Source organism: Engystomops pustulosus, chromosome 3 (genome assembly GCF_040894005.1).
Source record: "Engystomops pustulosus chromosome 3, aEngPut4.maternal, whole genome shotgun sequence".
NCBI lineage: Eukaryota > Metazoa > Chordata > Amphibia > Anura > Leptodactylidae > Engystomops > Engystomops pustulosus.
Window position 1 is genome coordinate 92759376 of NC_092413.1, and position 14626 is coordinate 92774001.

Consider the following 14626-nt stretch of genomic DNA (forward strand, 5'->3'; position numbering starts at 1 on the left):
CTGATATAAATATAAATAAACAGTAAAAATCATAAACACATTAGGTATCGCCGCGTCCGAAAATGCCTGATCTATCAAAATATATTAACGGTTTTTCACTGCGTTTAACCCCGTAACGGAAAATCGCGTCCAAAGTCAAAACTGGCACTTTTTTGCCATTTCAAAAAAAATTAAAAATTCTATAAAAAGTGATCAAAAGGTCGTACAGTCCTAAAAATAATATCATTGAAAACATCATCAAAAGTCGCAAAAGATGACACCACCCTCAACTCCATACAACGAAGTATGGAAAAGTTATAAGCACAAGGTTTTAATTTTTGTAAATGTATGAAAACATTATAAAACCTATACAAATTTGGTATCCCTGTAATCGTACTGACCCAAAGAATAAATTAGATGTGTCATTTGTGGCGTGCAGTGAAAGCCGTAATATCCAAGCCCACAAGAATATGACACAAATGCGTTTTTTCACCATTTTTACTGCATTTGGAATTTTTTTCCCGCTTCCCAGTACATGGCATGGAATATTCAATGCGATCACTATGAAGTGCAATTTGTTACGCAAAAAACGAGCTGTCACATAGCTTTTTACGTGTAAAAATAAAAAAGTTATAGATTTTTGAAGGTGGGGAGTGAAAAATGGAAATGAAAAAACGGGAAAGGGCCCGGTCCTTAACCGGTTAAAGTTCATCACAGCCCTCAAATAAGCCCTAGTATGTCAAAATAGCCTTTAAAAAATGACAATGCAAATCTGCTCTGAATGGCACACATTCCCTTCAATGCCATGACATGTGTCCATTTTATCACCACATACCTGTTATTAACACAGTTGGAAGGTATTGGTTATCAAACTTTGTGGAATGTTTTTTTATCCACTGAGAATGGGTAGATTTTTTGAAAAATACCTTCATTTAGCTCAAAAAATAATAATTTCAAAATTGCACCTGATTTTGTTTTAACCCCTATGAAACAATTAAAGGGTTAACAAACTTAAAAAAAAAGTCGTTTTACATACATTAAGGGGCATTGTTTCTAAAATTCAGTAATTTATGGGGTTTTACTATTATTTAGGCCTCTCAAAGTGACTTGAAAGTTGATCAGGTCCCTCAAAAGTATGATTGTGTATATATATTTTTTTTTTTTGTGAAAAATCACCTAGAGTTCTAAGCAACATAATATTCCACAAAAATTAGTGGACGCATAAAAAAACCTGTCAACCTAAAGCAGTAAAGCAGAAGCACTTGTAAATGTTAGTTATCAAGTTATCAAAAGTAGAACATTTAGAATTACTAAAATCAAGAATTTTTCCAAATTTTCACAAAATATCATTTTTTTTTTTCCAAAAATCATCCCGTAACTACAGGGGTAGCAGCCATAGAAGCTGCTATGGGTCCCACATCGTCAGGGGGCCTCGGCATCTGGGTTATTGCATGTGAATATGCTGTATGTGTATAATTGTGATTTATATTTGCTGTATGTCTGTGTATATGATGCATGAATGTATATGGCAGTGGTGGCGAACCTATGGAACGGGTGCTAGAGGTGGCACTCAGAGCCCTTTCTATGGGCACCCAGGCCATCAACCCAGGACAGAGTTCACCAAACACTGAATCCTGCAGTCCCAGGCAAATTAAGAGATGCTGCTATCAGCGCTATTCGACACTTCGTTGGCTGTTTGGAACTGTGGCAAAAGTGAGAAGGTTTTGACAGAACTGCATTATCTTTGGAGGTCATCATGCTGGACCTGACCATTCTTCCTTTATAGAGAGACCCTGGAGAGAAGCTACAATGATAATCTGAATTTGTCCTCCTTCTTTGAACTGGTGGCCTCAGGCGGCCGACACAATTGAAAGATATTAAAGAACAGGTAGCAAGAAGTTACTGTTTAAAATTTCATGTTGGCACTTAATGGTAAATAAGTGGATTTCAGTTGTAGTTTGGGCACTCGGTCTCTAAAAGGTTCGCCATCACTGGTATATGGTATTGTATGTATGTGTGTATAAGCTGTATGTATATTTTTAAGGGGTAAGTGGGGCCCCATTCAGAAGTTTGCTATGGGGCACTGCCTCTCCCAGTTACGCAACTGGCCTATACTATTGTTGATCTACTTCTTGGCTCGCTTTTACATGCATGAATTATGTACGGTGATAGACAGACCGTTATTTTTAATATTTGAAGATTCACTGAGGACTGGTTATGTTCCACAGGAATGGCGCATAGCAAATGTGGTACCAATATACAAAAAAGGATCAAATAGCGATCCTGGAAACTACAGACCCGTAAGTCTAACTGCTGTGGTGGGGAAAATATTTGAGGGGTTTATTAGAGATGCTATCCTGGAGTATCTCACTGTGCACAACCTTATAACCCAGCGTCAGCATGGGTTTATGAGAGATCGGTCCTGTCAGACTAATCTGATTGGTTTCTACGAGGAGGTAAGTTCAAGACTGGATCTGGGGGACGCTGTGGATGTTGTATATCTGGACTTTTCAAAGGCATTTGACACCGTGCCACATAAAAGGTTGGTATATAAAATGAGACTGCTGGGAATAGGAGAAAATCTGTGTATCTGGGTAAGTAATTGGCTTAGTGATAGAAAACAGAGGGTGGTCATTAATGGCACATTCTCAGATTGGGTTGATGTTACCAGTGGAGTGCCACAGGGGTCAGTATTGGGGCCACTTCTTTTTAATATTTTTATTAATGACCTTGTAGTGGGTTTACACAGTCAAGTTTCAATATTTGCAGATGATACTAAGCTGTGTAAAGTAATAAATACTGAGGTCGATAGTTTAGCATTACAGAGGGATTTGTGGAAGCTTGAGGGATGGGCAGAGAAATGGTTGATGAGGTTTAATGTAGATAAATGTAAAGTTATGCACTTGGGCCATGGAAACAAAAAGTATAATTATGTTCTAAACGGTCAATTACTTAGTAAAACTGAAGCTGAAAAGGACTTGGGCGTATTGGTGGATGGTAAACTTAATTTTAGTGACCAGAGCCAGGCGGCTGCTGCTAAAGCAAATAAAATAATGGGATGTATCAAGAGGGGAATAGATTCTCATGATAAAGACATAGTTCTGCCCTTATACAAATCCCTGGTCAGACCACACATGGAATATTGTGTACAGTTTTGGGCACCAGTATATAAAAAGGATATAGTAGAGCTGGAACGGGTGCAGAGGAGAGCAACCAGGATTATTAGGGGAATGGGGGGACTAGAATACAATGACAGATTACAAAATTTGGGATTATTCAGTTTAGAAAAAAGACGACTGAGGGGAGACCTCATTACAATGTACAAATACCTGAACGGACAGTACAAGGATCTCTCCAAAGATCTTTTTATACCTAGGCCTGTGACCAGGACAAGGGGGCATCCTCTACGCCTAGAGGAGAGGCGATTCTACCATCACCATAGACAAAGGTTCTTTACTGTAAGAGCAGTGAGACTATGGAACTCTCTGCCGCAGGAGGTTGTTATGGCCGACTCTATGTACATGTTCAAGAGAGGCCTGGATGACTTTCTGGAGAGAAAAAATATCACGGGTTATGGGGATAAAACATTTATTTAATTCTTGAAGGTTGGACTTGATGGACTTGCGTCTCCTTCCAGCCTTATATACTATGATACTATGATACTATATTACTAAAGTTTTGGACTTTAGCCTTCTGAGTACAAATCCATTGTTTGCATCTCACTACTTGTAAGAGGACATACGCTTTTCGGTGCTTCAGTCCTTCCCCCAAGATGTATAATCACAAGTCACTTCAGCCCTGTCTGTGGGGTGGATTAAACATACCAGCATATGAAAAGACCTGCAAAGCTATTTGGCTTAGTACTGTGACTGTAAAATGTGGAGGTCACACAATTGAGATATAATATATATGCCCTCCACTGAGGGCACTGTCTGAAATGTTCAGAGGTTGCCTGGCAAATCTTGAGAATTCAGAAACCACATTGAATCTCTGTCTTGTTATTTACATGGACGGCTCCTGAGAATATCTGTGGTGCTAGAAAAAGTGTCTTATTTGGCCTGAATCTTGCTCCTTGTAGAACTATGTCTATTCCTTGGTTGAATTGCTGTGAAACCACCTGTGTAAATGATGACTCATAGTGTACAGCAGATGCAGAATTTTATCAGTTACTGCAGTATGGGCGGCAGGCGCAGGTTGAGCTTCAGCTAATCCTTATCCATAACTTATATTGAACTATTTTTACAGCCACTGTGGTTGCTTCATCAGGACTGACTTGATGATCTATTGTGTATGGGCTCCGCCACATGCCTCTTTCTTACCATTCAGCACTTCATGTCGTGTGACCAGGGTGATGTCATCAGAAGTTCTTTATCCACTAACATTTGCAAAATCTACCCCAAATGTATCTGATCAAATGAAATCATAGCAGGCCTCCATGGACACATGGGGAGCAATAGAAGTCCATGACTGTGGTATGCCTAAGGACCCTGTTTGCTGTAAACAGTAGAAAGGTTTTAGTATACAAACAAAGCAAGTAAAGGCATTCAGTTATACTGTGTGTTAGTGCTCTTCTTTTGCACTACAAGTTTATTCTATGATCTTTCTTTAGTTACTAACTTTATCTTCCTTCTGTGGCCCAACCCTATGTTCTTCAGGCTCTTGTTCCCCCCACACTAGCTTTTTATTATGAGGTTTATAGACTGTAAATAAACTGGCCTCTCGGTGGCCTCCTACCTGTACGGTTTCTTGGTGGTGTTCATATGGCATACTCTTCGGAGTTAGTTTGACAAGGATTGCTTATATGTGACCTTGACCATTCCTGACATGTTAATACATATACACTCACCGGCCACTTTATTAGGTACACCATTCTAGTAACGGGTTGGACCCCCTTTTGCCTTCAGAACTGCCTCAGTTCTTCGTGGCATAGATTCAACAAGGTGCTGGAAGCATTCCTCAGAGATTTTGGTCCATATTGACATGATGGCATCACACAGTTGCCGCAGATTTGTTGGCTGCACATCCATGATGTGAATCTCCCGTTCCACCACATCCCAAAGATGCTCTATTGGATTGAGATTTGGTGACTGTGGAGGCCATTTGAGTACAGTGAACTCATTGTCATGTTCAAGAAACCAGTCTGAGATGATTCCCGCTTTATGACATGGCGCATTATCCTGCTGAAAGTAGCCATCAGATGTTGGGTACATTGTGGTCATAAAGGGATGGACATGGTCAGCAACAATACTCATGTAGGCTGTGGCGTTGCAACGATGCTCAATTGGTACCAAGGGGCCCAAAGAGTGCCAAGAAAATATTCCCCACACCATGACACCACCACCACCAGCCTGAACCGTTGATACAAGGCAGGATGGATCCATGCTTTCATGTTGTTGACGCCAAATTCTGACCCTACCATCCGAATGTCGCAGCAGAAATCGAGACTCATCAGACCAGGCAACGTTTTTCCAATCTTCTACTGTCCAATTTCTATGAGCTTGTGCAAATTGTAGCCTCAGTTTCCTGTTCTTAGCTGAAAGGAGTGGCACCCGGTGTGGTCTTCTGCTGCTGTAGCCCATCTGCCTCAAAGTTCGACGTACTGTGCGTTCAGAGATGCTCTTCTGCCTACCTTGGTTGTAACAGGTGGCGATTTGAGTCACTGTTGCCTTTCTATCAGCTCGAACCAGTCTGCCCATTCTCCTCTGACATCTGGCATCAACAAGGCATTTCCGCCCACAGAACTGCCGCTTACTGGATATTTTTTCTTTTTCGGACCATTTTCTGTAAACCCTAGAGATGGTTGTGCGTGAAAATCCCAGTAGATCAGCGGTTTCTGAAATACTCAGACCAGCCCTTCTGGCACCAACAACCATACCACGTTCAAAGGCACTCAAATCACCTTTCTTCCCCATACTGATGCTCGGTTTGAACTGCAGGAGATTGACTATGTCTACATGCCTAAATGCACTGAGTTGCCGCCATGTGATTGGCTGATTAGAAATTAAGTGTTAACGAGCAGTTGGACAGGAGTACCTAATAAAGTGGCCGGTGAGTGTAACTCTGTGCTTTATTTCAGTAACAGGAGTGGTCCAGGATTTTAAAAAGTCAATTCTTAAGAGCGGAATGACCATCCTTTGCTGCTACCCTTCTACCACACGGTTCTCTTTACTTGCACTTGATGTGCTGGAAATGCAGTAGTGACCAATACTTTACACATGAGCCATAGATGCTGGGATCACCACTGAGGCCAGTTATTGGTTATAGCAGTCCAGAATATGTATGGAAAGCTTTAAAGGGATTTGCCTATGAAAGGTATCTTTAACGTATCCTTAGCATATGTCATACATACTTGAAAGATTTGAGTTCCATCTCTGATTTTGCTGCCTCCATTCAGACTTGAATGTAGAGTAGCTATGCATCTCTTTCCTTATGGCCCTGCTGCAGTACACCCCTTCATGAGATCGGTGTGGGTACTATCTATCAAGTGTTTATGAAATACCCTAAGGATAATGTCATCAATACATGGGGGGAATCCCATTTGGGGCATGAAACGGTAAAAACATAGCTTTTGTCTATTAAGTCAAAAATTCAATCTATATAAACACTAGGGTCAAAAACCAAACATGTAGCAAAGAACATGCACTGATCAAAAAGATAAAGGGAATGCTTAAGCAACACAATTTAACTCCAAGACAATCACACGTCTGTGAAATCAACCTGTTATGAATGAATTTCTCCTTCTGAACAAATGGAATGGACAACCGGTAGAAATGATTCCCTCTAAAGGAGTTCTGTCGTTGGTGACCACAGACCATATCTCTGTTCTCATTGTTTTTGGCTGTTGTTGGTCACTTTTTGATTTTTTTTTGTCATTGCTCTCATCCCTAAAAGTAGCATGAGGTGGTGTCTACAACCCACAGAAGTTGCTCCGGTAGTGTAGCTAAACTAGAATAGCACATCTATGCGAGTAGTGGCAAGAAGTTTAACTATGTCTTTAAGCATAGTGTCTAGATCATGGAACAGATACCAGAAGACGAGGAGGGGGCCGTAGGAGGGCAACAACCTAGCATCACCTCCTTTATGCAAGGAAGAACAGGAGCAGAGCAGTGACAGAGCCCTGCAAAATGACCTCCATCAGGGCACAAACCTCCATCAGAGCAGGTTCACACTGAGCACAAGTGACAACTTATAGAGACACCGCAGACGGCAATGTTCTGCTGCATGCAGCATTCACCAGCATGACCAGTTTGGCAGTGGGTGAGTAATGAGGTATGGAGGCATTTATTTGGGGGGGCTGCACAGCCCTCCATGAGCTATCCATAGATCGATCCATGATGTGAGACCATATGTAAGTACAATGAACCCTGGGTTCCTTCTGATGCATGACAAAGCTAGGCAGTAGTGTGTCAGCAGGTCCTGCATGATGAAGGCATTCTATGTACTGGTATTCTATAAATCTATTGGCTGGCCTTCCTGATCCCCAGACCGGAATCCCACCAATCACATCTGGGTTATCTTCCATCCACCAAGGCCTTGTTACACCACACTGTTCAGAAGTTGACAACTGATCAAATCAAGGTCTGGGAGGAGAACCCTAAGGAGGACATTCGTCACCACATTAGGAGCATGCCCAGGTGTTGTATGGAGGTCATACAAGCACATGGAGGTCACATACACTACGGAGACTCATTGCCACTGAAGTTTGTTTGAAATAAAATTTTCCATTTTGATTTTGAGTATCAATCCATATTGAGACATATTAAATTTGATCTTCATTAATTCATTTTTATGTTTTATTGTTCTCAATGCAATAAAGCATTGCAACTGTAATATTTCATCTATTGAGATCTAGAATGTGATAATTTAGTGTTCCCTTATTTTTTTGAGCAGTGGAATACAGGCAGTCCCCAGGTTACATACAAGATGGGGTCCAGAGGTTCGTTCTTAAGTTGAATTTGTTGAATTTGTATGCAAGTCAAAACTGTTTATTTTATAATTGTAGATCCAGACCAAAAAAATTTTGGCCCCAGTGGCAATTGGAGTTTAAACATTTTTTGCTGTAATTGGACCAAGAATTATCAATAAAGCTTCATTACAGACACCTTACAGCTGATTATTGCAATATGGGACTATAATAAAGCATTCAGAGAGCTTCACCAGAGGTCAGAGGGGGCTGTCTGTAACTATGGGTTGTCTGTAAGTCAGGTGTCCTTAAGTAGGGGACCGCCTGTACCTAATCATATTATATTTAATACTCTGATGACCTGAGTTGTACTTTTCCTTGAAGTATACACAATGGACACACTTTTTTTTTTGCAATGTGTCTCTGGACCCGCCATGTTTTGCTTATTGACATGTTAGGTTGGGAGGAATATGAAAGCAAACATAATGGATGGTAGCGTTTAGAGTAGATTTCGGTATTGCACCAGCTGTAAAACTTTGTTTACAAGCCGCTATTTCTGGTATCCTCTGGCTTGACAGGAAGTCTTAGTCATTATCATAGTGCTCTGTCATCAGTGTTTTCTGCACGTTTCTGAATGTCACCGTTCAGATTCCCATGAATACAGCTTTGTTTCTTACACTCTGAGAAATGTCGAATAGAAATGGGGTTTGTTACTGTATATATGTAGGAAAAATAAATGTCTGTCTCAGTCATTATATTCCCCTAATTCTAAGACATCGGTGCACTTGAGTGTGGAGGTATAACATGGGCAGGACAGGGCTTACAGTTTATAGTATGTACATTTTAGCAAAGAATTATCTAGTTATTGAGGATTTGGCATACTGGTGAGAAGCCCATTACTTCCTCCTGTGGAACATTGAGTACCCAATTACAGGACGGTAGTCGGGGTTCCCCAGGACAGAAGATTGGGCTGCATTACTAGGTAGGAGGAAGGTTTGTATGAACATATGAGCCAGTGCAATTGGGCCCTTTAGTGGTTTGTGTGCAAGGTGATCACATGGGGCCTCAACCCTTGGTGCTGCTGACTGGGTGACATGATTTTTTTGATTTTTTTTTTTTTTTTATGGAAATTATACCTACAGTACTCAACCACAATCTTTGAACAGTATGTTCTTTCTCATGTGATACAAGTTTAAAAGAGATGATTTTGCTTTGGGAAAACCATATTAGAATCACATGTCCCATGTAAGTGGGTAGGGGGAGGATTGAAGTGAAAAAGTATAATAAGATTAATTGCATTATGTAATGTACATTTTTGTGAAATAAATAACATGTCCTATGTATTCCTAACAATGGAGTATTTCATGGAGACTTGGAATTGACTCTTGAGTGTTTATATTACCTTTGTAATGCTGTGCATGTGACTTTATTCCTCAGACACATTTTACCACATAGTGCTCTTTTATTAAGACATGATTTTCAGAAGCCTTGTAATTGCTGGAATCTTGGTTTGTTTGTCCTCGCATGAGGGGGATGGGTGGTGGATTTTGTACTTGAACATTAAGTGAAGGAGACATTGCTTTAATCTGACACTCAGATCATATGTTTAGTAGATAAAATTGTTGCTTTTTCTGTGTATTGCAGATATTGCTGTTGTTGAAATGACGGATGCGTTTCGTCAGCCTTCCCTGTTCTACCACCTTGGTGTTAGAGAAAGTTTTAGCATGGCCAATAATATCATCCTATACTGTGACACAAACTCTGAAACTCTGCAGTCCCTCAAGGTAAGAAAAAGCCAGTAAAATGTGTTGACAGACCATGTAGGGTTACAAAATGACCATTGTTTGCTTTCCAATTAGATGATAAATGTGGCTGTGAATCATTCACAGGTTAGTTTTGTTGAAGCCTCATTGGTTGTCGCTTCTGATTAGACTAGTAGTAATGTTTTCTGCTATCCAAATGGCAATTCATCCATCGTGTGAAAACTGCAAATGTTTCCATGCGAGTGCCAGCTGTAACTGAAAATTTGTTTCTATTAAAATAAATAAAACTGGACAGAAGTCACTGGCAGAGTAAATATACTCGTCTTGGCACTTTTGGGGAGTATTTTTAGTCGAGGAGTACAACATTTGCATAAATATGGTTTATCTATTAAACTTTTTACGTGCAGCTCTCTAAACACACTCTTTACTAAACTCCATCATAGAAAATTGTCTTTGGTCACACAACATTGAGAAATGGACTAATGCCAGACTTGGGCCCCTTTCATATAGCAGCTGTATTCTAGCCTTAAGAACAGCATCTGGCATATGGCGGCCATAGAGGTGGATTGTGGCGCGGTGCGGTGAGCACAAGGTGTGTCATGGTGCCGCAACCAGACAAAAAAATGCTCCATCTTTTGCTGTATATATAAGTCATTGCTGCACAGCTCCCTATGTGAAAGGGACCTTAATCTGTAATCCTTTGCCTATGCAGGTTTATCACTGCCTGTGCAGTGGACTGGCATTTATTTAAATCCTATCCACTTGCTGCTAATATAAACTGCTGTGGGTTAGGCAAATCCAATGTGGACAACCTGCAGCCAAGCCGACCCATGTGTCTCCTGACCTAAAGCTGCACTCCCATGGTCCAGTTGCACTACTTTGTAATGCATAGCAAACACATAGGGCGTCATTTATTTTGGCCTTGTTTCTTTTTTATGGCGGTGTTTCTTTTTTTTTTTTTTTCCTTTCTGCCATTCTTGCACCTGAATTTATGAAGTGTCAGTGCCACAATATTTGTGTTTTCCAACACTCTTGACTCTCTATGGGTGTAAAATTTTGGCGCCGCTTGTGAATCCACCAGTTTTATGGCGCTTCTATTTTTCCAACACGTTTTTTGGCAGTGGGTGGGTCTTATTTTTCCACCAGCAGTGTTGTCCACTGATGGCAAAATGCAGCGCCAAGTGTGGTTTCCACTCAAATCATAGTGCCTATTCGTCAAAAAAACACACTGGAGACCAAATTGCTCTTTGTGAATATGCCCATATTCTCTAAAATTTTAATCTGTAAACTACAAAGAGCAGTTGCTTTATTATATATTCTGATCGTTTTGAGTGTGTTGCTTGGTTTTTTTACTAGTGTAATTTTTTTCTCTTCTATTTAGGAAATTATTTGTCAGAAGAATAATGTAAGTATTATGGTTTATGTTGGTGCTATTCCTGGTGCAAAATTTAAAGCCTCCTTTCTCCCTCCTGTAAACACTAAGTCAAGGGTCACATGTGGCCAGTTGCTGTGACAGGCTGCATGTGATCCTTGAATATTTTTTGTTAGTTTTTTTGTGATCTTTTGCTTTTTATCTGAATACACAGGGTTATTAATATAACTGGAAAACCCTTATAACCCCAATTAGTTGTATTTGATTTCCTGAATATAAATATTTAAATGGTTTGTCCAGAAACAAATATTTAAAAATGTTTTGTGTATTTTCTTGCAGATGTGCACTGCTAGCTACACATTTATTCCTTACATGATTACACCCCATAATAAAGTGTTCTGCTGTGAAAGTAGCTTTATGAAAGGATTGACAGAATTAATGCAGCCCAACTTCGAATTGCTTCTTGGACCCATTTGTTTGCCCTTGGTGGATCGCTTTAGTCAGGTTTTGAAGATGGCACAGGCCAGCTCATGGTAAGATCTTGACAACATAATAAAGTAAAGCAAGTAAAGCACACAATTTGAGGAAAGGAGAAGATCATAAATTTATACTTTAGGCTTGAAATGAGAAGTGACGAGCTCAAGGTCGGATGTTTTATTTCCCCACAGTATTAGGAAATCAAAACAAAATCTACCATCCCAAAATCAAGCATGATAAACCAGGGGCACTTTCTCATAGATCTTATATTTGTTACCCATGACCTCCTTCCTCCTAAAATCAACTTTTATGAATATGCTAATGAGCCAGAGAGTCTCTGGTGTTTGTTTCCAGAACCCCTCAGTGATGTTTTTAAACTGGTTTGTTACAATGGACATCGCAGATCTCCCCTCCCCATGCAGTTACTGCTGATACTAGATTACACAGGAAGGAGGGGGAGAGCAGGAGGCAGAGGGTAAGGCATGTTCTGCTCATTGTAACAACCTGTCAATCTACAGCAGGGAGGGGCTCTGGAAACACCACCCAGCCCCTCAGGCTCATTAGTATAATTTAAAAACTTTATTTTAGAAGAAAGGAGGCCATGGATAACAAATATAAGACGATTAAGACCGTCACAGTGCCTAGATCGATGAGTACGCCTCTCTGTTTTATCCATGCTTTATTTTGATGGTAGATTTTCTTTAAGCAATCTAGAATATTAGCATCTTTTTTTTTACCTTTTATTTTTCATATGACTCTGTAGATGAAAATCATCATTAGTATTACATCTATCACACTTACTACAGAGCCCCCCAGTAGACTCATAAAATATATATATGGTAATAAAGGCATCTGGAGGAACAGTTAAAATGTGCAGCAAACTTTTACTGCTGCATCACATATGGGCCTTCTGCTATAATACATAGTGCTTTTTTACTGCTAGTAGTTACAAACCTCTCAAAGGGCACATAATTCATGTTCGTTGAACAGTAGGTACAATATCCTATCGTCCATGAGTCCCTGAAATAGATGTTTTGTCAAAGGTCTCTCTTGGCGTGGGGAATGATAAAAAGGGGTCCTGGTGACAGGTTCCCTTTATGGGCACACTTGGCATGCAACATGCTGGAATCAATAAGAGATTCCAACCAAAAAACTAGTGCACAAGGCATGATACAATGGCCACAATGAGTACAGGCAGTCCCCAGGTTACGTACAAGATAGGTTTTGCAAGTCGGAACTGTATACTTTATAATTGTAGCTCCAGACAAATTATTTTGGGTCTGTATGGCTGTTGTATGGCTGAGTCTACCATGTCTCTGATGCCATTCCACCTAGCAACTTGTTTCTGCATCCTACAATGACCTGAACACTATTGGACTGTGTCATAGCTAGAGCTCTTCATGTCTGTGATGAAGGGTCTCTAATCCCACCCAGTGGCAAAAAAGAAATCTAGACCAGCCAGAATTTCACCCTGTACCAAGCGTTCCTTGCTTTGTAGCTTCTGCTTCTGTCCCTGAAAACAGGACAAAAACTTTAGTTACTAAAGTTTGAATCCGGCCCATGGCCTTGTGTTCACTGGCCTGGCCCCATCCCACAGCGCTTGGTCCCAGTCCCAGCAACTAGCGTGCCAACAGAACAGCTCACAGTGCGCTGAGCGTTTGACTTGCCCTGACGTTGATGCGTTGATATGCTGTGGTGCGCTTCTTGTGCATCATCATCAGTGTGGCGCTGTCACCCACCATCTCCCTGCTGTCTGAAAAAATCAATCGGGAGAATGAGGCAAGTCTGATGGTTACTAATGGTGAGCACTGTGAGTTAATATCTAACTCAAACTGCCACCCATGTTAGATAGTGGGGCTGCCCTGTAACTTGGCTACTGTGGAGAAACGCTAAAAAAAGGTTATTCCCTGTCACACTTTTAACACTAGGCTGCTTTGAGAGTTGAGTAACCAAACCAACTCAGCAAGAAGTAACAGCACAGATATGTACTGGAATTGCAATAATACCGTAAAACATTTCTAATGAAAACTGTATAAAGTGAATTGATATTAGAGTTAGGAATCAAATGAGCAATTTCAGGGTGTATTGTGTATGGAAAACATTGAGACTACTTTAAATTTTTCACTCTTTCTTTCATTGCAGCCAATTAGTAAGATTAAAAGGATTTTTTGCTTATTAATGTACATTCTGCACACCATCTTGACATAAAAAACCCAGAAATGTAGATATTTTGCTAATTTATTACACATGGAAAACTGAAATATCTCATTATCATTATTTTAGTCATTTTTTAAAATCATTTTTAGTATTCAGACATTTCACTGTGACACTCATATTTAACTCACATGCTGTCCATTTCCTTCTGATCCTCCTTTAGATGATTCTACTCCTTGGAGTCCTACTGTGTTTAACTACCGTAAACTGATTGGACTTGTTTAGGAAAGGCATACACCATTCTCTATAAGACCTCATAGGTCACAGTGCATGTCAGAGCACATGAGAATCATGAGGTCTAAGGAACTGTCCAAAGAGCTCAGAGACATAATTGTGGCAAGGCACAGATCTGGCCGAGGTTACAAAAGAATTTCTGCAGAACTTGAGGTTCCTAAAAGCAGAATGATCTCCATAGTCCTTAAATGAAAGAAGTTTAGGATGACTGGCTGTCCAGCCAAACCAAGCAATCATGGGTGAAGAGCCTTGGATAGAGATGTAAAGAAGAACTCCAAGATCACTTTGGCTGAAGATCACCCCAAGATCACTGGGCTGAACTTCAGAGTTTCAGTAGGGATATGGGAGAAAGTTCCACAAAGTTAACTATTATTGCAGCCCTCCACCAGTCCGGTTCTATGGCAGAATGTGGCTCTCCTCAGTGCAAGACATATGAAAGCCGGCTACAGTTAGCAAAAAAACGCATGAAGGTCTCAAAACTATGAGAAATAAGATTCTCTGGTGTGACGAGACGATGATTGAACATTTTGGTGTTAATTCTAAGCGGTATGTTTGGGAAAAACAAAGTCTCTGCTCATCACCTATCAAGTACAATCCCAACAGTGAAACATGGTGGCATCATTATGCTATTGGGATGTTTTTCAATTGCATGGACAGGACGACTAGGTCCAGTAAATGAAAAAT

At 40.4% G+C, this 14626-nt stretch overlaps 1 protein-coding gene across 1 annotated transcript in view; it reads left to right on the top strand.

Annotated features, from left to right (window-relative positions):
- MAP3K5 (mitogen-activated protein kinase kinase kinase 5) overlaps positions 1–14626 on the top strand; it is an 83155-nt gene that overhangs the window by 10912 nt on the left and 57617 nt on the right. The window contains exons 2-4 of the mRNA XM_072141446.1: positions 9527–9666; positions 11027–11050; positions 11357–11550. Of these exons, the coding sequence (XP_071997547.1) occupies positions 9527–9666; positions 11027–11050; positions 11357–11550 (358 nt within the window). The remainder of the gene's footprint in view (positions 1–9526; positions 9667–11026; positions 11051–11356; positions 11551–14626) is intronic.